Raw genomic sequence first — 26341 nt, forward strand, 5'->3', positions numbered from 1 at the left:
CCAGAAGAAATAACAACCTTTATTAAAAGATATATGTATGTTAGCAAAACAGTAACAAGAAACAACAATAACAACAACAAGTCTAAATGGATACTCCTCTGTCCGTTAGCACAGTCCTAATTGTGGCCTGCCGGGGACGCTGTGGGGTCGCTGGGAGGTGCAGGGCCTGCAGTACCCAGTTGTGGTCGGCAGCCACCGCGTGGGCAGAGGGGTCTGGAGGGAGCAGCCCCGGCCCGCAGGAGAAACCGAGAGGGAAACGGGGAGGGGGGACCCCCTCTCCAATGGGGAAGGGGTGAGAGGAGAAAACAAAAGTTCACCCCTCAAGAGGACTCACTGTTCCCAGATGACAGTACTTCCAAGGTTCTCCGCCCTTCAGCTAGCACAGACCTCTCCGATGAAAAGAAGCAACAAAGACTCGTCGGCCCCGGTGGGAATGATACGACACTGGCAGCGTAGGATCGGCAGGCAGGTCCCACCAGGACGGAAAAACCAGGGAAGAGAGCTGGCTCCCAGACCCTCCTCCGGAGATGCCCGAAGAAACAATTCCCGTCCCTGTCCTGGTCCGAACACACCGCCGTCTCTGTCCTCCGTCTCTGTCCCCATTCCCCCATCCCCCGGCAGTTAAAGGCCCGTTAACCGATCGGCCAGTTCCTTTGTAAGGCTAATCGACTCCCTTCCCCCCTTCGAACTCTGTTTCTCTTACAGGGAAAGCAGGGGAAGGGAAAATTCCTCTCTCAGATTTATAACCCATAACAATGGGCTATAGGAGTAACCAAGAAGAGAACATGATCCCCTTCCTTGGAAAGAAAAAACTTAGTTTCACTACTTTAAAAGAAAGCAGAGGCTGGGATTATTGTAGGTTTACTCCAAGACGAGGAGGGATTTTGCACTGCGCAGACAGCGGAGATTCTTCATCTCACGCTGTGCCAATACTCATACTCAGGGCTCTGGTGATGGAAGGACATGGGGGTTTGCTTGCAGAAACAGAAAAAGATTTTCTGTCCCTGTGTGCAATAGAACTCAAAAAGTCCATTTCCAAGTCTTGTGTTCAGGCTCCCAGATGACACTGGAAGGGAGACTCAGACATGCTGTAAGTCCTGGTTCCAGGGAGGGCTTGGCATTTCCATGACCTTGGGCTGAATTTGGCCTCCTTTTCGCTTCAGGTTAGTCTGTGAACTGACCGTGCTCCAACACCCTCTGCTAAGCCCACACATCACGTGTAAGCTGTGCCCTTCCTGCGGTAACGACCCCTTGGACACTGCAAGGACGCACCAAGCTCCCTTGACGTCGAGCCTTGCAGCAGAGCTCAGCTTTAGGCAGGTTCCTGCTGCCTGCCAGGAGCCCACAGGGTAGTAATGCTTTTTGCAACAAGCTCTCCAGCCTGGCCAGAAACCCCAGTCTTCTCTCTGGGCACATCAAGCCAGCTGAGGTGGGGATCTGCCGAGTGACCTCATTCAGGGAGGGGAGGAGGAGGAGGAGGTTCTCAGCTATCACTTACCAAGGGCTCAATGGTGAAAATATCGTCTGAGAAGAGCATGGGGTCTGCTTCAATCTTTGCTGTCTCCTTTCCAACTCGCAGTCGTAAAGCTCAGCTCTCATAGCGGTTCATCACAAGAGCCTTGCTATCTCCTGGGGTGGCCAAGACAGATTGAGAGACAGCCTGCAGCCACAGGGAGAAACAAAGGCAGCAGGTCATTTAATAAGCGCTGATTTGCAGAGCTGAGTGTAAGTGCAGAAGCAGCAAAGCGCTCAGGAGGAGCAGCAGCTCCACAGCAAGGAGCTGAGCCCAAGCCACGGGCTCCCAAAGGGCTCAGAGGATCACTCGTTGTTCACTCGCAGGGCAGGTGTCTTACTCCTTTCCCTACACTGCCTTCCACCAGAGCATCCCAGAGCACTTCAAAGCCAATTGAGGAATTCAGGCATGGCACCTCTTCAGTGACATTAAAGATTTGTAGGCATGAAAATAGAGGCCCTGAGAGGGGGACATCTAGCCTTGAACCACCTTTCTTTTTTCCTCCTTTTGGCCTTCTCTGCAGACCTTGGCACAGTTATCTCTCCATTACTTGGTAGCTGCAGCAGAAATCATTCTAGTGTTTTAAGATCACAACCAAGGGATGAGAAAGGAACAGCTGCTTCCCAGCTGGCAGATCACTGTTCCCCCCTCAGACTCCAGTCCCTGGCTGTGAAGAACTGCAGGTGGCAACTGGGGGACAAGTAGAAGGCTCCATAGGGAGCAAATGGAGGCAGTGGAGTATAAACAGGACAGCCCTCACCCAGCCAAATTCAAACACTGTTAGAAAGGAAGTACAGTCATGGATATTACCAGCTGCACACAGACAGAGCCTTGGGCAAACACTGTCACGGCCCCAAAACTACTGGCTATGGCTGGCCCTGCCCCAAAACTACTGGCTATGGATGGCTCCCTGCCCCAAAAACTACTGGCTAGGCTGGCTCCCTGCCCCAAAATACTGCTAGCTGGCCCCTGCCCCAAAAATACTGGCTATGCTGGCTCCTGCGCAGGTACATTCGTGAAATGTTCTCAGGGCTGACCTGCAGTGCTGGCAGGAGGAGGCATCCAGCCACTGAGGTGGCAACCCTCTGCTCAACCTCCATCAACAGACAGTGATTTCACCATGATGTGCCAGAAGGCCTGATACTCTGCACCCCCACTTCCACTGCCTTGTTGTTATATAACAAGGAATACCTGCCCGAGTGCAAGAAGCGGAGTCACAAATAGGACAATTGATTTAGGGGGCACTCGCCTTGGAGGACCCCCAGAGTGGACCCCTGACAACCATGAACTGAGACCTGAGCACGTGAATGGCAAAACACTGCCCTCTCGCCTCCCATGCTGATGAGGGACTGTATAGAAGTAACTCACATAAATGGCCAGGAGACAGAGGAGCTAACTGAAAAAATAAACCTTTACTCTATAAAAGGGAGAGTTCACTCAACAAACCTCAGTGAGGTCTCTCAACTCAGTGGAGGCTGCAGCTTCTTTTATCCCCTTTGCCCAGAGCACAGGTCCCTCCCATTTCTCCATTGGCTGGGATACTCTGCAGTTACAGGCTTCCCGGCAGGCCTACTGTGGTCCCCCATTATGTGCTGATTAGGTAGCTCTGGAGGTCTGACATTGTTCAAGGTGGAGGCCACATGATCCTCCAGTGCTGCTGGTGGTCCCCTGTCTCTGGGCAAACTGCCCCTCTCCCGAACTGACACCTGAACAACCAGCAACTTTGTTGGCTCTTTACTGCGAGCTGTGACTGCCCTGCAAACTTGCAGGAAACCTACTTCCTAACACCCTAAAGCACTCAAGAGCACAAGCAGCCCCTGAGCCCATATGTTAGTTTTTACCCTTGGGCAGTGCATGTCACTGCATCTTTCAGCCAACCTGATCTTCTGTGGATGCTCCTCTGCCTCAGTAGCAAAAGCCTTCCACTGGAACTGGGCTGTGATGTTAGTTCTGTTGTGGATGACCATGGTTCTGTAGCTTGACAGTGTGAGATAAGTCTTGTCAAATTCCAAAGAGTACTTGTCCAGCCCGATGTTGAAGTCCTTAGCTTTTCCAAGAAGTCTGGTGTGGGTATCTTCATCTGGAACAAAGCAAAGAGGAGTCTGTGCTCAGCTCACTCGCTGATGGAATTACAAGGACCAGAGCAAAGCACAGGCAAATCTCATCCCTGTTTGAGGGCTTTATCCACTTTATCAACCCCCTAAACACTAACTAGTTTGCACTTTTCGTTGCGGTGAAGCTGGGACGGGGCGGTGCTGCTGGAAGGGGAATTCAGGTGGTTGGGACAGGGGGAGTTGGTAGGACTGTGGTGGGGGGTGCAGGATGGAGGACCATGCTGGCACCAGAGTCCCCCCAGGATGGACCAGCACACAGCAACACAGCACATCCAGGACAGGGGTAGACTCAGCCTTGGCCCCTTCTTTGCTCACTTCTGAGCACTGAAACACACGGAGGCTTTGAAAGGAACAGTTCTAAGTAGTTTGCAGAGCAAGTCTAACGTTATTCTGCTTAGAAAGGGCTCTGCTATTCGGAAGGACGCAGGGCGAGTGCACCGTGCAGTGCCCAGCACTCACCTCTGTCGCAGTGCACTGCCAGGGATGTGGAATGGTGCCCGGTCTCCATTGGGTGATATTCCACCGTCACTTGCATGGCTTCACCAACGTCGGGTTCCCATGGCTGGGCTGACAGTGAAAGGGCTGCAAGACCAAGAGAGAGATCAGGACTCTGGGGAGGTTTGGGGATATTTGCAGTCTAGTTCACTTCAGCTGACTTGTGCAAGCAAGGAGCAAAGCAACCACAGTCAGCAGAAGACAGACAGAACACACAGCATCAGAAACAGCTACTGACTCACTTCTGAGGAGATGCAGGCCGCAGAAAATCCTGTTGGATAAAATGAACTCATCTCCCCCATACTCTGCATGGAGGCTCAAGGGTCTGACTGCCAACAATCCATCAGAGAGTGGTTTGGGAAGAGCACAGGGAGGGTTAAGAACTATTTGCATACACATCTTGACACTGACTGCCTCAGAAATTTCTCTTTTTCAATCCCCTATAAACCTCCTTCAAGAAATGCAACGGCAGGGCACTCCCTGTCCTGTGAGATTACAGCCTAGGAATCAACAGGGAGAATAAAGTCTTCCTTGAAGACCAGAGATAATGAGTTAATTTGCAGTGTGGTTGTGTGGGGTTGTTTTTCCCCTTGTAAACATCCTGGTTTAGCCCAAGAAAGGGCACATTTATCAGCATTTCAATGAAAGCTGCTCGAAGAAAAGGAGCAGTGAAAACTGAATGAGTGCAACTCCAAATTGGAGCATACAGTGACATGGAAACAATACCCAAAAGGATGGTCCCCTTTACAGCCTGAAGGATTCAATCCCAGCTAAATGAAGTGCCATTAAGAGCAGCACAGCAAGGAAGCTGAACGGAGGTTTCTGTGTATTCACCAGCCATGCAGTCTGGGATTCTGGAGTGTCATCAGCCTGGTAACTCTTTGCTTGGCCCACCAGAGAAACAAGGGAAATAATTCGGCAAATGTAGGTGCAATTTGGATTTAAACAGGAGCAATTTGGCTTTGTCACCAGGTAACCAGCTCTTGCCTGACAGACACACAATCAGTGCTTTAATGCTTTGGGATAGCTCAGGTGAAAGGTGCTTCTGCCCAGTGGCTGCTGGGCTTTGTGCTCTTTGAACAGCCCCACTGAGAAAACAAAAGTTTAGTGCTTTGCTGATGGTTAATTTGTCACCTTAAAAACATCACCTGCGGAATCTGATGATATTAGAGAATGCAACACAAAAAAATAAATAGAAGAACAACTGGAGCCGTGTGCAAGCTGAACTTTGTTCCTGCCAGTGGTGACAGCTGATGGAATTGCTGCCCTTTCTGCTCCTTAAGGAGCTACTGCTGCAATTAGGGGCCTGACCCGGGCCCATTACCACCAGTGAGAACATCGCTGCTGGCTAATGGAGAAGCCTTGGGCCAGCAATGTTTTTGTGCTGGGCCTGAGACTTTGGAGAGAGGAAGAAAGACAAGGTCCCACCAGCCCCAGAGCTGGATTACTCTCCGTGCTCCTGCATCTGCCCCGATGGGGTGCCAGGACTGCTGCAGGGCTCTGCTGGGCTCAGGGGTTCGTTGCCTGGGCTGGGAAAGGCACGAATTTTTTTCCTGTTCTTTTGCCAGAATTTTTCCAGAACAGAGAAGCTACTACTTAAGGGGAATCCCTGGCAACTCTTCGCACTACCTTCCCTCCCATTCCCTTCCTACTCCTGCCATGTCCATATACTCCTGCCCTCAGATGGCTGGATGGGGAATGAGACTCCTGGCGCTGACTTCAGGGATGCCTGAGAAAGAAGGTGTTTCCTATTTTCAAATTCTCAGAAGAGGATCCAGCCAAGTTCAGGACTAAGAACTCAAGTGCAAATCAGTCCCTGCATCTCCGACATTTTCACATATTCCCCAAATTGCTCCTGTTTCTTACACCTGTGCATATGCCTAGGCAGATGGTAGATCAACGTATGGAGGACCTTGAAGAAAGTTCCCAAGGAAGAATGAATGACAGTTTGACAAAATTTAACCAAGAACAAAATAAATCGAAAAAAAGCAGAAACACACGCTGCCCGGAGAGAGCCGTGTGAGACAGAACCATGGCCACCGCCGCTGCAGCCGCCCCGGCAGGGTCGGGGTGCGAGCCAGCGCCAGCGACTGCCGCATTGTCTCAGCAAGTTCCTGTATCGCCGCCCGCTACCGCTCTCAGCAGCAGCAGCCAAGCAGCGGCCAGAGAGGCGGGTTCAACACCCCGGAGCAGGTCCCTGAGAAAGGACCACCGCCTCCGGCGCCCCAGCAAACAACGAGATCGAGAGACCCGGCGGAGGAAGCAGCAGCGGGACCCGAGCGGGAACCACTCAGAAGGCCGGAGGAATGCGGAACCGGAAACGAAAGAGGCACCGGGAAAGACAAACACAGGCAGAACACGAGGTACGCAAAAACCGGGCTATGGAGCGTGGGCGGTGGAGAGGATCCCACCGAATCCCCCCCCCCGGGGGCTCGGGAAAGGTCCGAGGGAGGAAGGAGCCCCAGCGGGACCAGCGGCGAAGGAGGGAGCGAGCGGAAGCCCGGCAGCAACAGCACGAGAGAAACCCGGAACATGACCCCAGAGACAAATGGAGTGGGGCAGACACAAAGCTGCCGACTTCAGCAGTAGTCAAAGCAGCAAAAACCCCCTTCCTTGATTTTTTTCCTTTTTCTTTGCAGCCTGAACTAAGAACTGGTCTTTTTTGCAAACCTTTTGTTTTATTAACCTAACTGTTTTGGTTTCACAGTATGAGTAAGGCGAACAAACGCTACCAATGGAGAGATTGTCCCCCTGCGCAAAAACAAACAAAGAAAGAAAAAAAAGGGGAAAGCGAGGAAAGCAAAGAACCTTTGCTGAATGAAGATACCCTTCCATAACTAATAGCCAAAATTGTTTTTAAATGTATGCATAGCTGTATTTTTGAAAATTTTAAGTTTTTGCAATAACAATTTTCCTTAAAAAGCCAAATTAACACAGAAAGACATGTATTTGCCTAAAAATAGAAGAAGTATATATTTGTTATAAGTAAAATCCGCACTAAGTTTAAATATCGTAGTAAAAAAATTTATTACAGATTTATTTAAAAATCAAATAAGCAAAACAGCACTGGGTGACTTGATGAGCCTTCCTTGCTCATCCAAGGCACACTTCAATAATTTTCAATTGCCTTTTATAGTTTTGTAGCTGCTTATCTTTTTAAAGTCCCCTCCTTTTGTTTGATTCCTCTTTTACGTCATCAGGTCTCTGTGCGCCGGCTCTGTTCTGTAGCCGAGAAGCTGTACGCATGCGTTATCTTGTTGCTAGGAGACAAGCTCGGCTAGCTTCACTTCATCCTTTTGATGTGGTCGGCTTCCTCTGCGCACGTGCTAGCTTGCCGCTGGGAAATAGTTCTGTTCTCTTTTCGGGTCCTTTTCTTGATGTAATTAGTTCCCTCTCATATTGCTTTAAGTATCATTTTATATATATATATATTTCTAAGATCTACAGGTAACATAACAAAATATCACTAATTATTGTAACATAACACTATGGTTTGTGTGATATATAATAATCGTGATTCATGAAACAAAAAAATGGATTGTAAAACTCAACTACATCCCCACAAAGAAACAAAACAGACCCTCACAAGGTCAAGAGGCCTAAAACTTCCTTACTGTCCTAAGAATGAAATATAGTAGAACTTTAAATCTTTAGGCGCCTGTTAGTCCAAGAATACATGAATTAGGACTGGCTGTAGAGATAACCCTTTTAGCTTTGGCTGTAATATAGTAGAACTTTAAATCTTTAGCGCCTGTTCGTCCAAGAATACATGAACTATGACTGGCTGTAGAGATAACTCTCTTAGCTTTAACTGTAAGAAAACCCATATATAAAACACTTAGCAAAAACCCGCAGAATGTACATGTATATGATACAATCAATATGCATATCACAGTTGTAGTTACAGTGTTGCAAATATAAGATGAGCAAATTATCTCTTCTTTGGTCTTTATTGGCTCACATTGAGTTTCTCTCTGACTGGACTCATGGAAAGGTTTGTGCAATCTCCTCTCAGAGGAGAACCTCACCTGAGGTTCAAGGACTCAGCACCAAGTGCACCGTGGGGCCACGGGGCTCCTTAAAATCAACCAGTGCTAAGAAACCACAGCTCTGCCTTGATTTTCCTCTAGTCTAGTGCAGTTAATTAGGAAGTTTTCTTAATACGCAGAAATACTTCAAAGAGGTTCTGATAAGCGTGCATTCTTCTTTTCAAGGGTGTAGTTTCTTTCTTTTCTCCTTTGGGAAGAGTTGACTGCAGCTTTCTCTGATTGATATTGATCCAGGGTCTATCCTAAGGAGGTTTGGACTGGCTGGAGCTTTCCCTTGAGGTCTGACACAGTGTGGACAACCTTGCTCCACATTCCCAACCCCATCTTGTCTCTGCTCAGTCTCCTGGGTCCTGCTTTGCTCACAGAACTGGCTGCACAGCAAAGAAGATTTTTTCTTCTTTTTTTGCCACAGTCTGAAACTCATAAGGTTCACCTTTGGTAACAGACACTCCTCAGCTGTGAGCTAAGTCCCCGCTGCCAGCAATGAGGTTCAGCTCCCCCAAGGCAAAACCGTGCCAGAAATGTTTTAGACACCCAGGAAGTGAAATAATAAACACGAGTAAAGAGTTGGTACTGGAGGGACACTGGGGATCCTGGGGGGCACTTATGGGGCAGCTTTGGGGGGGACATTTAGGGGACACTTGGGCATCCAGGGGGGCGCTTTGAGGTCGGGGACTGTGCCGGGGGATGCTGAAGAATGGACACACAGCCCTGGAACCATTGGATCTCCTGGATCATGAAGTGCCTCTAACTGAAGGGCACGGCCTGCCTGCCCCTCCCGCCGAGCACCAGCTATCTCCTGCTCCTGCCCAGCGGCTTTGCAGAAATCCAGGGCTGGGTGTGGATTGAACGTTATGGCAAGGGACAGGATAAAGGTGCTTGGCTTCTACCTTTGGTGTCTCGGTGTTTGTGATCTTGGGAATCCTCACAAACCTGGAACAATGGCAGATTATCGGTTGTCGTGAGATATGTACGTGGAGATTATTCTGATATGTGTTTAAATTTCCTTGAAAATAAACTGATAGAAAACAATGTAAAAAAAAAGAAAAAGAAAAAAAGAGAGAAGAAAGAAAAGAAAGAAAAAAAAGAGAGAAAAGAAAAAGAAGAAAAAAAGGAGGAAAAAAAAAAAAAAAAAAAAAAAAAAGAAAAAAAAGAAAGGAAAAAGAGGAGAAAAATGGGAAAAAAAGAAAAAGATAAAAAAGATAAAAAAGAAAAAGAGAAAGAAAAAAGGGGGGAAAAGAAAGAAGAAAGAAAAAAGAAAGAAAAAGAGAAAGAAAAAAAAAAGAGAAAAAAAATACAAAACCCCAAAAACCCCAAACCGTCCAGTCCTATGTCTGTTCAAGTGCAAAGGGCCGCTTTGATCCGCCGCAAGGACTACAACTCCGTGGTGCCCCGCGCAAGGCGCAGGGCTGCGGGGGTGCGGGGGCGTGGCCGCGCGCTGATTGGCTGCGGCGGTGTTCTCTAAGGGCGGTGCGCGCGCAGAGCGCCGTGTTGGCTGCCGGCGATCCATGATGGCGGCGGGTCTGTGAGGGCTGGCGGGGGGTGCGGGAGGGCGGGGCTCTGGGATCCCTCGGGAACTGCGGGGAGCGCGGCTCTGGGTGGGAAGGCGGAGGGCTCGGGAGGGTTTAGTGCAGGGGTTCGGGGGTTCCCGGGGACGTTTTGAGGGGTCCCTGAGAGGGGTTCGGGGTCCTGAGAGGACTCAGGGGGGAGACTGAAGGTCCTGAAGGGATTTGGGGGTCTCTGAGGGGTTTTTGGTTTCTGAGGAGATTTGGGGGGTTCCCAGGTGGGCTTTGAGGGTCTCTGAGGACGTTTGGGGTTCCTGGGGGGCTTTGCGGGGACCTTTTAGGCAATTTTTGGGTCTCTAGGGGGTTTATGGGGTCCCAGGTGGTTTTGAGAGTCCCTGAGGAGGACTGGGGGGTCCCTGAATAGGCTTGGGGGGTCCCAGATGGGTTTTGCGGGTCACTGAGGAAGTTTAAGGGGTTCGGGGGGGGGGGATGAGATCTCTGAGGGGATTTTGAGGAGGTTTCGACGGGTGGAGGGGTGGATTTCTGAGGGGATTTCAGGGGTTTTGCGGGGATTTTGGGGAGTCCCCTAAAGCCCAGCAGTGGGGTTCAGGGGATCTCCCAGCTCCCAGGGGAGGGGTCCTAGGGATGCCCCCCCAAAATTGGAGGGGGGGGCGGAAATACCACATCCAGATAAGGGGATCCCAGTGCCCCAGTATATCCCAATAACCTCCCAGTGACCCTTAGTATGGCCCAGTAACCCCTCAGTGACCAGCCAGTGTGTCCCAGTGATCTCCCACTGCCCCCCAGTATGGCCCAGTGATCCTTCAGTGAGCACCCAGTAACCCCCAGTATGGCCCAGTAACCTGCCAGTGTCCCCATGTGTCCTGGTAATTCCCCAGTAACTCCCCAGTTCTCTGCCAGTGACCCCAGTGTGCCCCAGTTCACCTCCAGTCCCTCCCAGTGCCCTTCTAGTGTCCCTCAGGAACCCCCCAGTCCCTCTCAGTGCCCTCTGGTTCCCCCCAGTGTGTCCCAGTATCCCCCAGTAATCACCTAGTGCCCCCCAAAGCCCTCCAACTGTCCCCAACATGTCCCCAGATGCCCTTGGCCTTTCTGTGAGCGTGTGGGGGGGACGTTTTTGTGGTCAGAGGGTCCAGGGGGGGCTCCTTGGGTGAGATGGAGGGTTGGGGACATCAGGGATGGGGTTTGGGGACAGTGGGGAGGGGTTTGGGACAGTGGAATTGGGGGTGTCAGAGGGTGGAATTTGGGCCCTGAGGAGGCCCTGGGGACGCTGGAGACACCAGGGGGGTCTCGGGGTGTCAGGGGGGAACTGGGACAGCAAGAGGGTCCTGGGGACACCGGGGGGGTCTAAGGACTCAGCTGCTCATGATGGAGCTCCTCCTCTTCCCTCAGGCCCCTTTAACCCCCCAAATGTCCCTTAGCCCCCATTTTCCCTTTAATCCTCTCCCCCACAGATCCTTTTGATCCCCCAAAACCCCTTTTAACTCCCCTAAATGCACAAAGCAGCCCAAAACCCCCCAAATCCCCATCCAACCCCCTCCAGATCCCCCAAATCTCCCCCAGCCCCGCCCCCCTCAAATCCCTTCCAACACCCCCGAAGAGGGATCACCCGGCACCCTGGGACAGGAACACAGTGGGCTGTACTGGGGGCACTGGGCTGTACTGGGAGGGCACTGGGGAGGTCCTCAGATGTCCCATGACAACGTGCCCAGCTCCACGAGAGATCTGGGGAGCAGTGAGGAGGTACTGGTCTGTCCTGGTCTGTCCTGGTTTGTACCCCCAATCCCCAAAGCTCCTCCCCAGCTCCCCAGGACCCTCCCAGACCCCAAAGCCCCCAGGCCCCCCCAGACCCCTGGGTTGGTCCTGCTGCCCCTTGAGCATCTGCAGCTGCTGCAGAACCAGGCATTTCATCAGCAAATGTGCAGCTGACACCAAGCTGGGGGTGTGTTGATGTGCTGGAAGGCAGGAGGGCTCTGCAGAGGGACCTGGCCAAGCTGGATCCATGGGCTGATTCCAGGGGGATGAGGTTCCAGCAGGCCAAGGGCCGAGTCCTGCCTTTGGCCACAAGAAGCCCTGTCAGCCCCCGGGCTGGGACCAGAGTGTCTGGAGAGCAGGCAGGCAGAAAGGGAGATGGGAGGGGGATGGACAGGAAGCTGAAGAGGAGGCAGAGTGTGGCAGGTGGCCAAGAGGGCCAATGGATGGTGGCCTGGCTGAGGAAGAGTGTGGCAGCAGGAGCAGGGAAGGGATTGTTGGCTGGACTGAGCGCTGGTGAGGCCACCCTGGAGTGCTGTGTCCAGCTCTGGGCCCTGAGTTGAGGAAGGCCCTGGAGGGGCTGGAGCAGGAGCAGAGAAGAGCAGCGAGGCTGGGGAAGGGAGTGGAGCACAAGTGTTGTGAAGAGAGGCTGAGGGAGCTGGGGGTGTTGGGGCTGGAGAAGAGGAAGCTCAGGGGAGACCTCCTGACTCTCTGCAAGCTGCCAGGAGGGTGTAGCCAGGTGGGGGGGGCTCTTGTGCCAGGAAGCAGCAGTAGGACAAGAGGGCTGGGTCTTGAGCTGTGCCAGGGGAGGTTTCGGTTGGATATTAGGAAGCAATTTTTTCCCAAGAGAGTAATCAGGCATTGGAATGGGCTGGGCAGGGAGGGGGTGGAGTCACCATCCCTGGAGGTGTTGAAGGGAGAGTGGATGTGGCATCAGTGCCATGTCTGGGAAGCACGGCGGGGTTGGATCAGGGTTGGACTTGATGATCTCAGAGGTCTTTTCCAACCCAGCTGATTCTGGATTCTCTGATTCCCATTCCTATGGCAGCACATGCTTGAGGCTCTATCCCCAGGGTGATAGAGATGTCTGTCCATATCTATCTCCAAGGCTAGTCTGTAAATGTGGTGTTAGAAAAGCAGGCTAAGTTCTGGGATGGTTGTAGAAGGAGAAAGAAGCCCAGAGGCCAGTGCAAGCAGGCAGCCCTCAGCTTGCACCTCGTGTCCCCTCCCTGCAGGTTCCTGTCCTTGAGCCCAGGCCCTGAGGTGAGGCTGAGAAGTGGCGCGGAGGTGAGCCCAGAGCTGTCCCTGAGGTGAGGCTGAGAATAAGTGCAAGGCAGAGGTGCTGCTGAGGAAGGAGAGCCCTGTGGTGGGGAAGAGACAGAAGCTGTGATTGCCCATCCCGAGCAGGTGCTGTGTCCATCCCCTGTGTGCCAGGTGAGCTGGGGCTTTGCTGCAGAGCTGCGGGCGCTGATTTGAGCGGCTGCAAGTGCTGAGATGGTGGGCACCCAGGAACACAAACTGTGCCTGGCCACGGAGCCTGCAAGGAGGAGCAGAGACAGCCCTGGCAGTGTGGGGGGCCAGGTTGTCCCTGTGCCTTCCCTGCAGACCCTGGCTGTCCCTGCTGGGCCCCTGTCCATCCCCATCAGGTCCCTGCCCGTGCCCCGGGCTGAGCTCCCCCCAGGAAGTGCCTGGAGCTGAAGCTGCTGCCATCCCCCCCTGCAGCCGCTGCCCCAGCCAAGGGAGCAGCAAAGGCAGGCCAGGAGCAGAGGCAGCAGCAGGGGAGCCCTGGGGGGGGGGAAGCTCTTGTGTGGGTCAGGAAAGAGGCGCTGGGCACGAGGCCGGGGCTGTGCTGAGCAGGCCCAGCCCTCACCCCCCAGCCAACGCCGGCTGCCCGGGGGGCACGGGAGGGACCCCAGCCCGTGTGCCCCACACTCAGCTGGCAGAGAGAGAGCCAAGGGAGGGCCACGGACAGGGCCACGGGTGAGGGACAGGCAGGGCCATTGCAGGGCCACGGTGAGGGCACAGCCTGTGGCAACAGAGCCCAGGGGGGGGCAGCCGGGGGTGTTGGTACCCAGAGCTGGGGCCGAGCAGAGCACGAGGCCTCTTGCAGAGCCCTGGAGCAGCCTCCCACTTGCCAGCCCCGCCCTGGTGGGGTGACAATGTTCCCTCCCTCCAGAACACTCCACCCGAAATCTTCGAGGAGGCTTTTTGTGTCTATTCCTGGTTGCTGATTGATGCTGGGGATGTGAGGAGCCTCTGCAATCCCATCCATGGGGCACAATCTCCTCTGCAGAGCTTGACTCACTGCAGGCTTTGCAGGGAAATCTGTGCTGGCAGCCGAGTATGTCCTGACCCCCCTGCCCCCCAGGATATTTGGGACGAGTTCCCCCTTCCCGGGCACCTGCAGGATGGGGGGGCGACTGTTCTCCTGCTGTGGAAAGGGTTGGCAGAGGGGGGCTAAGGGGAGGGGGGAGAGTGTGAGTGGGTGTGCGGTGGGGGTGCCTTGGTGTCCCCATGCCTTGATCCCTAGAGAGAGGGGGAAGCTGCGAGAGCCCCGAGAGCCTGGAGGGGGGGCTCGGAGAAGGGGAAGCCTTGGACAGTGGGGACATCTGGGATCCCAAGGACAACAAAGTGGAGAACCTGGAGAGGGGGAATGTCTGGGAATGTGGCACCTCGAAGGCAAGAATCAGAGGAGAAAGGACTCTTGGGGCCCCCACCACTCCCAGCATCGCTAGGTGGGACCCCAGCATGCCAGACAGGGGAGACTCTCTGAACCCCAGAGGGGAGAGACTAGAGAGAGGGAACTTCTGGGAGACATTTTTTGGGCTATTGTTTGAGATATTTTGGAGTATTTTTCAGCTGAATCTCGACTTTTTTGCAGTTTAGGGGGGCAGGAGTCTTCTCGCTATTTCTGAGGGGATTTTTGCCTGAATCTCGGTGGTTTGGGTTTTTCTGGGCTGATTCTTGGGTTTTGGAGGTTTTTATGGACACAGGATGCCCAATGAGCTCTGGAGATGGACTTGGGCAGGAGGAACCCCCAAGCCAACGCGCTCAGCCCTTGTTTCCCCCCATCAGGATTTGTCCTTCCCAAAGCTTGGGCGGATGGAGGAGGAGGCTGCGAGGAAGAGGAAGATGCCATGGGCCCCCAGGCAGGTGAGGAGGAAGTCAGTGGCCCTTTGGGCCGGTGCTGTGCTGGCTCTGGCAGCCGAGCATGGCCCCGGCTGCAGGACAACCCCGCTGCCGCCGCCGTCCTGCCGGGGCCGGAGTTGGGGGGATGTCCTTGGCCTTCCCTGTGGGCGAGGCAAATCCCTCCCTGTCCTTCTTGCTTCCTGCCCAGGCCCCGAGCTGAGGACGGAGAGCCCGGAGGACAAATCCCCGTCAGAGCCTGGTGGGAGAGGCCGTTTTGAAGGGCTCCCGGCAGGAAGGCAGCGGGGAGGAAAAGGGCTGGAGATGCCCCCGCAGGAGGGGCTCCAAAGCCAGCCCAGGGTGCTCTGAGGAGGAAAGATCCAGCCTGTGCCGGGAGGGCGGCTGGAGCTTGAGGCAGAGCTCTGAGCTGGTGGTCCCTGAGCAGCCTCCCAGCAGGGAGAAGCCCTTCAGGTGCTTGGAATGTGGGAAGAGCTTCATTCAGAGCTCCCACCTGCTCCGACAGCAGCACATCCACACTGGGGAATGGCCCTACCCATGTGGGGAATGTGGGAAGAGCTTCAGGCAGAGCTCCACCCTGATCCGCCACCAGATGATCCACACTGGGGAACGGCCCTACACGTGTAGGGAATGTGGAAAGAGCTTCATCCGAAGCTCCAACCTGATCCAACACCAGCACACCCACATGGGGAAGAGCCCTACAAGTGTACGGAATGTGGGAAGAGCTTCAGGCAGAGCACCCACCTCCTCAGCCACCATCACATCCACACTGGGGAACGGCCCTACACGTGTGGAGAATGTGGGAAGAGCTTCAGGCAGAGCTCCCAGCTGAGCCAACACCAGATGATCCACACTGGGGAATGGCCCTACAAGTGCTTGGAATGTGGGAAGAGGTTTCACACCAGCTCAGATCTCCTCCTGCAGCAGCGGACGCACACGGATGAGAGGCCCTTCCGCTGCACCGAGTGCGGGAAGGGCTTCAACCGGAACTCCAACCTCGTCACCCACCGGCGCATCCAGACCGGGGAGAGGCCCTACAAGTGTGGGGAGTGTGGGAAGAGCTTCACCCAGAGCTCCTGACCGTCCCCCCAACTGAAACTGTTGGCATGGTCCGGGCTGAGATTGGATCCATCAGCCCCCAGCACCCCCAGGAAGTTGGGAGCTCAGGGGGGCCACCCCCTTTCCCAACCTTCCTGTGCCCAAAGACCCCATGGGACTGTCAGACCCACCAGACCAAACCCCCTTTTCCACCTTTCTCCCTCTTCCTTCCACTTTCCTTTTGTCCCCTCAATCCCCAGTTTCTCCCCTGAACAGTTTTGGGGTCCCAACCCCACTTTTTTGCCCCCTCTCCTGTGGGTGCTGAAGGAGAAAATGAGGCTGCACACACAGAGTTCCATTGCGGGACTTTTCCGCTGACACTTTTCGGTGTCCCCTTTTATTCCTCTTCTCTCGTGAGCAGCACCCGCTGTTTGTCTTTTAGTCCACCGGAATTCCCAGCATGGCCCCAAAGCAGTGCCCTGATCCCACACATTCCCCTCGCCTCATGTGCTGACTGTGTTCAGCCACCAGAGAAAAACACAGGCTGCCATGCAGAGCGTTCCAAGTGGTTTTGCACTTTGGCAAACAGCCCTCTCTGGATGGAAAACACCAGTCAAGGCCAAAACACTCCTTGTTGATCCGCATTAACTGAATGCAGCTGCTGCTGCCTTAACTTGTTCCCACAAAAATTCTCAAGATTCCTTTGCTTCCACGTGTCCCAGTGGACCCTTGATTCCATGGTGTGTTTAGGAATCCTTTGGTTCCATGAGGCCCCACATATCCCAGTGCCCCCTTTGTTCCAGGAGGATGCACAGTCTCAGAATTTCTTGGCTTCAATGAGGCTTTGTAGTGTCCCAATGACCCCTTGATTCCACGAGGCCCTGCAGTGTCCTAATGGTCTCCTAATTCCACAAGGTTTTGCAGTGTCCCAGTTTTCCTTTTGTTCCATGAGGGTCCGCAGTGGAACAGGGTCCCTTTGGGGCCATAAGGCCCCGCAGGGTCACAATGGGCCCTTGATCCATGAGCTTCCACAGTCTCCAAAGGTTCCTTTAGTTCCACGAGGCCCTGCAGTCCAAAATGCCCTTTGGATTCTCGCAGATTTCCCATTGTCCCAGGGTCCCTTGTGCTTCAGAAGGAGCTGCAGTGGGACGGTGGCCCCTTGGTTCCATGAGCTCTGCGGTGTTCCAGGAATCCTTGGGTTGCAGGAGGCCCTGCAGTTTCACAAGGACCACTGGAATCCAAGAGGTTCTGCAGGGTCACAATGACCCCTGGATTCTGGGAGGTTCAGAAGTATCTCAGGGCTCCCTTGGTTTCAGGAGGACATGTCACCAGAAACCCTTGGTTCCAGGAGGTTCAACAGTGTCCCAGAATTCCTTTGATTTCATGAGGTCCTGGATTGTCCCAATGGCCTCCTGATTCCATCAGCCCCCTCACTGTCACAGTGGTCCCTTGATTCCAGGAGTTTCCGCAGCGTCCCAGGGTTCCTTTTGTTCCATGGGGACCTGCAGTGTCACAATGGGCCCTGAATTCCAGGTGTTTCCCAGGGTGACAGTGCTGCCTTGATTCCATGAGATTCCCCAGTGTCCCAGGGCTCCTTTGGCTCCAGAAGGCCCACAGTTCCAATGGTCCTTCATTCCAGGAGAGTACTTAATGCTTTAATTGCCTCAGTCTTTAACACCCAAAGCACTTGTCCTCAGGATCCCCAGCTCCCAGGGCTGGAAGTTGGTGATGAGGAGCTGAGTGAAGCCCCCACAATCCAGGAGGAAATGGTCAGTGACCTGCTCTGCCAATGGGACCCCCACAAGTGTCTGGGCCCACATGGGGTGCAGCCAAGAGTCCTGAGGGAGCTGGAGAAAGAGCTGGCCAAGCCACTCTCATCATTCCCCAGCAGTGCTGCAGAACTGCACAAGTCCCAGCTGACTGGCAACAAGCACATGGGATGCCCATGCACAGGAAGGGCCAAAAGGAGCATCTGGGCAACTCCTGGCCTGTCCCATTGACCTCAGGACCGGGGAAGTCCTTGCAGCAGATCCTCCTCAGTGCCATCCCATGGGGGCAGGACAACCAGGGGATCAGGCCCAGCCAGCGTGGGGTTGGGAAAGGCAGGTCCTGCCTGACCAACTCATCTCCTTCTCTGACAAAGGACCCGCACAGTAGCTGAGGGAAAGGCTGGGGATGTGTCTCTCTAGAATTCTGGAAAGCCTTTGGCACCATCTCCCCCAGTATCTCCTGCACAAACTGGCTGCTCATGGCTTGCCCAGGGAACTGTTTGCTGGGTGACAAAGTGGCTGATGGCCCAGGGAGTGGTGGGGAATGGAAGGAAGTCCAGGTGAGGCCGGTCACTGGTGGGGCTCCCAAGGGCTAGGGGGGGCTGCCTGTTTAACATCGTTACTGATGATCTGGGCCAGGGGATCAAGTGCCCCCTCAGTAAAGTCATGGACAACACCACGTTGGGTGTGATTGTGGATGTGCTGGAGGGCAGGAAGGCTGCAGAGGGATGGACAGGCTGGATCAAGAAGGCCAAGTGTCAGGGCCTGCATTTGGTTCACAACAACCCCTGGAACGCTCCAGGCTGGGGGCAGAGGGGCTGGAGAGCTGCTCAGCAGGAAGGGACTTGGAGGTGCTGCTTGACAGCGGTTGGATATGAGCCAGAGTGTGCCGGGGGGCAAGAAAGCCAAGGGCATCGTGGCCTTTGTGGAGAAGAGTGTGGCCAGCAGGAGCAGAGAACTGATTGCCCCTCTGTGCTGGGCATGCTGAGGCCCCACCTCAAGTGCTGTGTCCAGTTCTGGCCCCTCAGTGCAAAAAGGCCCTTGAGGGGCTGGAGCGTGTCCAGAGAAGGGAACGGAGCTGGGGAAGGCTCTGGAAAACATGTCTGCTGAGGGACGACTGGGGGAACTGGGCTGGTTGAGTCTGGAGAAGGGGAGGCTCAGGGGGGACCTCATTGCTCTCTACAATGACCTGAAAGAAGGTTTTAATGGGGTGAGGGTCAGTCTCTTCTGTAAAGCCTTTAGGGACATGAAGAGAGGAAGCAGCCTTAAGGTGCATCAGGCGAGGCTCAGATTAGATGTTTAAAAAAACCCTTTTTCCACTGAGAGAGTGTTCAGGCGTTGGAACAAGTAGCCCAGGCAGGTGGTGGAGTCTCTGGAAGTGTTCAAGTGTGTGGGGGTTGCCCTTGGCTGGACACCAGGTGCCCTCCCAGCCACTCTATCACTCCCTTCCCAGCAGGACAGGGGAGAGAGTAAGTGATAAAAAAAAGCAACTGGTGGGTTGAGATAAGACAGTTATTTAAAGCAAAAGACAGCAGGGTTTTTCTCTACTCCCCATGAGCAGCCATGGTCGGCCACTCCCGAGGAGCTGGGCTTGGGTACCTCTGAGGGTTCCTCAGCAGGCAGCCATTAGACAATGAATGCCCCCTCCTGCTCCGTGCCTCAGCTTTTAGAGCTGAGCTGACCTCCCATGGTCTGCAATGTCCCTTGGGTCAGTTGGACTCAGCTGGCCTACTTGGGTCCCCTACCAGGCTCTTGCCCTCAGCTAAGGAAGGAAATGTCCCAGTGTTGGTGCTGTGCTCAGCAGTGGCCAAAACACTGGGGTGTTCTCAACACCCTTCCAGCTGCCAATGCCAAGCCCAGCCCTGGGAGGGCTGTGGGGAACTGAACTGCAGCTCAGCCAGACCCAACCCAAATATCGATGGCATATTCTCTATAATCCATCCTTAGGTGTTGTATGATAGATCTGTAAGATATTACAAATAATAAGCAATAATAAGGCAAGTGTCCTCCTTAGGGACACCCCCCCTCAAACTCCTGCCTGGGTTTGTTCCCTGGGGGTCTCGCAGCAACAAGCACAGCCCCACACTGACTGCTCTGGACTGTGCAGGCATTTGTGGTTCTGCCTGTCTGACACACAAACCCAACCTTGGGATGGATCTGGATGTCACTGGCTGTGATGTCACAGGGGAGATGTGATGTCATATGATGGATGTGACATCACAGAGGAGCCTTGATGTCCCAAAAAGGATGTGATATCACAAGGGACATGTGATGGCACAAGAAGGATGTGATGTCACAGAGGAGACGTGATGTCACAGGGAGGATGTGATGTCAAAGGGAGGATGTGATTTCACAGGCGAGCATGGGATGTCACAGGGATGATATGATATCACAGGAGAGATGTGATGTCACAGGAAGGATGTGATGTCACAGGGGAGCTGTGATGTCATGGAGATGTGTGATGTCATGGGGAGATGTGATGTCACAGGGATGATGTGATGTCACGGGAGGATGTAACATCACAAGGATGATATGATATCACAGGAGAGGTGTGATGTCGTGATGGATGTGACGTCAGAGAGATGTTACGATATCACAGGAGTAATGTGATGTCATATGATGGATATGACATCATAGGATAGATGTGATGTCACAGGAAGGATGTGATGTCATGGGGAGCACATGATGTCACAGGGATGATATGATATCACAGGGTAGGTGTGATGTCATAGGGGAGCTGGGATGTAACAGGGACAATATGTTTTCACAGGAAGGATGTGATGTCACGGGGGAGGGCGTGATGGCACAATGGAGATGTTATGCCATATGAATGATGTGACGTCATCAAGGAGCTGTAATGCCACAGGAAGGATGTGATGTCTTAGTGAAGCTGTGATGTCACGGGGAGGACGTGATGTCACAGGGATGATATGAGATCACAGGAGAGTTGTGATGTCATATGATGGATGTGACATCATAGGGGAAATGTGATGTCACAGAAAGGATGTGACGTCACGTGGGAACTGTGATGTCATGGGGAACTGTGATGTCATGGGGAGATATGATGTCATAGGGAGGATGTGATGTCACAGGTGAGCACGGGATGTCATAGGGGAGCTGTGATGTCATGGGGGAGATGTGATGTGACAGGAAGGATGTGATGTCATATGATGGTTGTGACATCATAGGGGAGGATGTTATGTTACAGGGGAGGACATGACATCATAGGGAAGCTGTGATGTCACAGGGAGGATGTGATGTCACAGGGAGGATGTGATGTCACAGGGGACATGACGTCATAGGGGAGCTGCGATGTCACAGCAAGGATGTGATGTCACAGGGACGATATGATATCACAGGAGAGATGTGATATCATACGGTTGACGTGACATCATAGGGGAGATGTGATGTCATAGGGGAGATGCGATGTCACAGGGGAGATGCGATGTCACGGGAAGGATGTGATGTCACAGGGAGCATGCAATGTCATAGAGGAGTGACACACCCCACCCCCAACCCTCCTCCAGCTAAAGCCATGGAATTTGTCTTTGTTTCCCTTGGGTTCAAGGTCAGGCTCTTTTATTTCCATGGATGTCTAGAGATGAGTAAAGGGGAGCTCAGACCTTTGGGTGAGGAAGGATTTGTTTACTCTTGAGCATTTGAACTCAGCCTTTGTTCCTGGTTTCTTCCCACTGTTTCAGAGCAGTTCATTTCTCAGGGGGAAAGCTCTGATTCCCCAGCAGAGTCAGGTTCTCCTGAGCTCAGGATCTTTCACTGGTCTCATTTTTCTCCGGTATTAATTCTGTGCCAAATTCTTGCTTCCTAGGTCAGTGAAATGTTAGAAGAGCGAGAATCTCACCTTGATCTTGGACAGAACACTTCTAGACTTCTTTATGATATTGAATTCTTCCCTAATAGTTCTGGATGACAGGACACCCATGTGGAAAGTCCCTTGTCTGGTTTTCAGGACTTAAATAGATGCTTTTCTGATGTCGGTATTTCTTGGAGTGTTATTTATTCAACTGTGAGGGTTGAATTGAGTGTTCCTCGCACCTTTAAAAAGTGCAACCCCTTTCATCTGTTGTTTTAGAAAACCATGCGTTAGATGTCAGACGACACAAAGACAGCACATAGAGATAACCCTGATGTGAGTGATGGTTCCAGTCATCCCGTGTATGGATCAAAGATTTCCAAGGCTTTGTTCCAAGGCCGCCGCCCTGCCGCACCCTCTACCTGCCGCCCCCGCGCCCCTGGCGCCTGATTGGCACCGCCCCACCAATGGGCCGTCCCGGGGGATGCAAATGTCCCGCCCTGCTGATATCATGAGCTCGGGGCGGGACCTTGAGCCCTTGATTGGGGTGGGTGAGCTTTTGGTCCCCGCCCGCCGCCGCCGCGCCCGGAGCGCGCCCGTGCCAAGTGCGCGGGGTCGGCCACGGAACTTTGCTTTTCCCCGCGGGGCGCACGGAGGGTTTGTCGCCGGGCGCACATGGACTGGGGAGAACTCTGCCCGCCGGAGCCGCTCGCCCTGCACCGCCAGGAAGAGCAGGTACCGCATCGCCCCGGGCGCGGCGCAGAGGCTGCTCGGGAGGTGACAGTGTGCTAGGGAGATGCCCCCTCGCGTCCTTCCTGCCGCACAGCGCAGGGCTGGGGGAATTGAGCCAGGCAGGAAAAGTTAATGGCGGCGATCGCACCTTGGTGAAATGATACGGGAAGTAGCAAACAGCCTGGCTGGGGGGAGCACAGTTTGGGAAGGGGGCGCAGGGAAAACCCACTGTGATGTTCCGGGGTAAATAACAGAAAAAAACAGAGGAGGGGCCCTTTCAGATATGGTTTATAGATCAGTGCACTGTGTATAGTGTAAGATAGCTTCATAAATGTAAGAATGCAGTTTCTACAGCTTTTACTACAGTGACACATTTTTATAAATATATAAAGAGATGATAAGTTGGGTGTTAGGTTGGGCTTTTTTTGGTGATTTTGTTTTTTTTTTTTTGTGGATGCTTTGTCCCCCTCAACCTCCCCAAAGGAGCTTTCTTGAATGTACCTTCTTACAGCTAATTTGAATGATTAGTTTAGATAAGTCTCTTCGAGTAGATGCTTTTCAATGAAATCGGGGCACATGTCTTTTTGACTCTGGTGCAAGATTCAAACAAATTTTTTTCTTCCTCTTTGGCTCAATTAAAAGCCATCAATATATTGTGTGAGTGCAGGGCTTGAGGCGTGTGGGATTGAATGGACACAGAGAAAGAACTAATATTCAGAAACATACCTGCTTCCCTGTCTCAATTAACAAACCCCAGAGTTTGACACATGGACTTCAAATTCCCACAGAAGAAGTAGCAGTGTGTATTCCCTCTGACACCTTGGCCACCCTAGAGCAAATAAGGATGCTGAGGAGTGAAAAGGAGCTCCAGCATGCTCTGGGTTTATTTGCTTTTTGGAGAAAACATGGTCCAGACTTCTCTATTATTGCTGCCCTAGTGGCATCATGTCAGATAAGAAAAGGAGTTGTATAAATAGATAATTCCTTCTTTTTAATAATGGGTCCAGAGTAGGCCAGATTTCCTCTTTTTGCAGGAACCTGCCAGCAGATGAGATCAAACTGCGTGAGAGCGACAAAGCTTTCAATTGCTGCAATGGGCAGAAAAGATAACTGCCCCCACAACTGCTTCTGTTATCAGTTTACAAGTATGCCATGAGAAAACGAAGTAGCAACAGGACTGGAGAGTTGTACTGTTCTTTGCAGCACTGGTTGTTTGCATGTGTTTGTGTTTTTATCTTAATAACTTTGTGATATGCACGTCTGTGTGTGGTTTTGTCTCAGTAGCTTTTCAATATGTAAAATTTTACCACAGACATTGTGTTTGTGTCTCCTCTACTCCCAAAATTGCTTGTATGATCAGCTTATTAATAATTGTTGACTTATTTGTGTTTTTATCATGAGTAACTCATTGGTAAGATTGTGTAAGACAAGCCATTTTATGTATTGCTAGTTTAATTTTTGCCAAGTTTATTTTGTTTTTTTATTGAAAAACAAGTTGGCTCGGGAGAAGCTTTTAGATATGTATAATTCTGTCTCAATCAACTGAGAATCAAGAAACTCCACCAAATTTAGCCTGGGAGTTGGTACAAGAATTTATGCATATTTGGAATCATACAAATATGTATTATATGCCTTGACCCTCTGCCTCAGAAGGCATCACATTTTATATTTGGCTAAATTGCTCAAAATAGTAACAAGTGAAACTAAATCTAGACAAAAGAAAAGAAAGTGTTATCTGAAGAGAATATAAGAAAGCCTTGTACCAGCTCCCAGGTAAATCAATGTATTTGCATAAGAACTGATGTGTAATTTCAGGTCCAATTTCAAGACACATTAGCCCCTCTAACAGACACATTATTATAGAATCCCCCACACCCACCATGCATTAAAGGATACCCTGATTACTCACGGGGTGGACACTGTAGCTAATGAAAATTAGATTTGTGTCAGTATTAAATCCTGATGTTTGTAACTTTGTTAATGTTAGGAAATTTGATTGTAGCTATTGGGATCCTGTTATGTCCCATATGCCTGCTATTTTACTGGAAGGTTTGGGGTTTTTGGGGGGAATTGCATTGCATTGGAAAAGGATTTGTGCTCTCTCTTCCTTTTCTTTACTCTTCTCTCTTTCTGTCCACTACACGAAAGGCACCGCCCACAAAGAAGATTCACAGTGAACGACAAAAGGAGAGAAATTATTGAGTGCATAAATCACAGGGTGGTGTCAGAGACTGAAATGGTTCATGATTTATGCATTCCAGGATTGCCAAGGAACTTTTTCAGGCTTCTGCAGGACTTTTGCATTAGATCTCTGATGGCCCATCAAAGCCCATCCCCCCCCCCGCCAATCCTGAAAGGCAGGAAAATCTCTTTTCCCAGGCCCCTCACGGGAACTCTGCGCAGGCCCAGGAGGTGCTGGGAGTTCGTGGCATGGCCTGGGACACCGTCCATGGATATAATAACTCATAACTTCTTGGAGTGTGGGGGCTTCCCTCCCCCACCCCAACAGATCAAGGCCACCACTTCAACTGACAGACATTGGAGCTGCAACTGCCAAGTTCCATTGCTGGACCCCGTGGGCGGTGACTATAGACATCTTTCCACTCTCAGCTTTGCTTTCCCTTACTCTCCCTTACCCTTATCCTGTCTTTCCTTACTCTCCCTTATGCATTTTCCCTAAAGGTTCTCTTATGCCATGTTGCTGTAGATGACAGATATAGATGATAACACCCAAAATGGCAACATACCTGTTTTACCTTTGAAACAAATTGTTCTAAGATAAACCCTATATATATATGTTTTTAAACACCAATTATTCAGTGTCGTTCACTCTAATCCACCCCAAGGTGGATTAAGAAGAACATGTGGGCGGGTCATAACAACTTGTTCCCACAACAATTCTCAGGGTTCCTTTGGTTCCATGAGGCCCCACATGTCACAGTGGGAGGGGCAACCTTTAGGTAGTGTTGGGGCTTGAGGGTACAAGAGGGTAAAGGCCTCATCAGGAATGTTTGCACAGGCAGTGCTGCAGCACCCTCAGCATTAACCTCATTAAATCTTTGATCTCTGTTGGCCAAGCCCCTCTTTCCTTCCCCGGTTGTCTTATCCCTTTTGTCCCAGTTCCTCCTGACTCCCCAAATCTTTCATCTGGATGGGCTCAGCTCTGTGATGACCCTCAGGACCCCTGAGCATCTGTCTGCCCTCCCTTGGCCAGTCAGTGCCCGGGAACAGCCCTGGCAGCCCAGCCCCCAAGGGCACACGATGTGCTGCTGTGCTGGAGAGGACCCTCCTCAGCCTGGGCAGCAGGGCTGGAGGGGGGGGATTCCCTGCCCCTCCCCAGCTGGGCCCTTCCTGCCCACCAGCTCCTGTTCCAAAGGGCTCCCACACACCTTGGGGCACTTGTCCCACTTGGGCACTTGAGCTGCCCCAGGGCATCTCTGGGCAGTGGCCAGCTCTGGGACTGCTCTGGCAAGTCATGGCCTGAAGCCAGGAGTGTGGAATTTAGGAAATCTCTGCAGAACAGCACTCTTGATAATTGCTGAAGGCTTCCCGGCCAGCATTGCCAGACCTTTTTTTTTTTTCACTTTCAACAATTTTTCTCCAGTTTGTTTCATTGACAACACCTTCTATATATTATATTAAGCTGATTCTTTCACTGTCTACATGAATAGTTTTGTGCAGCTACTTATCAAAGTAAATATCCCACCAGTGACTCAAGTATGGAAACATGGCTCAGAGGAAGCTCCTGGTTTTTGGGGCATCTTTCATCTCTCTAATTTTGCCTCTTTCTTCTTCCTCTCCCTACGTTTGTCTGAGAAAGCTCCTCCAGGATGTGTGTGCCTGGGAGTGTTTTCACACTCTGAGCTGTTCCCTGTGCCATGGGACAGGGGACAAATGCACCTTCCAGAGAAATCTGCCCCTCCTGCTCACAGAAGCCCTCTGAGTGCCCAGGTGAGATGGTGCCCAGGCTGCTTTGCTGGTGTGGAATGAAAGGGCCAGGCCAGAAAGGCAGAGGAGGGTGATGGAGGAGACAGGGCCATTTGCAGGGGATGTGTGTGAGGCTGGGGAGATGAATGTCCCTGGGCCAGTGAAGGCTGTTCCTGGAGTCACCCCCAGAAGTGTCAGGGCTCTGACAGGGCTCCAGAGCTGAGCTGGGCTCCTGCCCTGCTCACAGCCCCAGGGCTCTGCAGAGACAGGAGTCCTTCCCTTGTACACACCCCTCCAGTTCCTGGCAGCAGGGGCAGTGTCTGCCTGGCTCCTGCTGCCACTGCCAGGGGCTGGAGGCCCCTCAGCCCTGCAGAGCCCCCACCCTGCACACTCACACACTTCAGCTCAACATTGGGGTTTTCCCCTCCCTGGCACTGCCCAGTCCAGCCCCTCCCTGCTCCCCCCATCTCCCTG

General features: G+C 52.4%; 2 protein-coding genes across 2 annotated transcripts; one reads left to right on the forward strand and one right to left on the reverse strand.

Moving 5' to 3' along the window:
* Nucleotides 1–1608: 1608 nt before the first annotated feature.
* On the reverse strand, nt 1609–4165 carry LOC116781509 (hydrocephalus-inducing protein homolog). Its single transcript, XM_032677177.1, has 3 exons — nt 4087–4165; nt 3392–3593; nt 1609–1660 (listed from the first exon to the last, which is right to left on the reverse strand). Exons 1-3 carry the CDS (start codon nt 4160–4162, stop codon nt 1609–1611), a joined length of 330 nt encoding a protein of 109 aa, XP_032533068.1. The 5' UTR covers nt 4163–4165.
* A 10418-nt stretch (nt 4166–14583) lies between these two features.
* Nucleotides 14584–15670, forward strand: LOC116781492 (gastrula zinc finger protein XlCGF49.1-like). Its single transcript, XM_032677163.1, has 4 exons — nt 14584–14599; nt 14784–14834; nt 15052–15222; nt 15306–15670. Exons 1-4 carry the CDS (start codon nt 14584–14586, stop codon nt 15668–15670), a joined length of 603 nt encoding a protein of 200 aa, XP_032533054.1.
* Nucleotides 15671–26341: the final 10671 nt, after the last annotated feature.

The sequence above is a fragment of the Chiroxiphia lanceolata genome, assembly GCF_009829145.1.
Source record: "Chiroxiphia lanceolata isolate bChiLan1 chromosome W unlocalized genomic scaffold, bChiLan1.pri scaffold_48_arrow_ctg1, whole genome shotgun sequence".
NCBI lineage: Eukaryota > Metazoa > Chordata > Aves > Passeriformes > Pipridae > Chiroxiphia > Chiroxiphia lanceolata.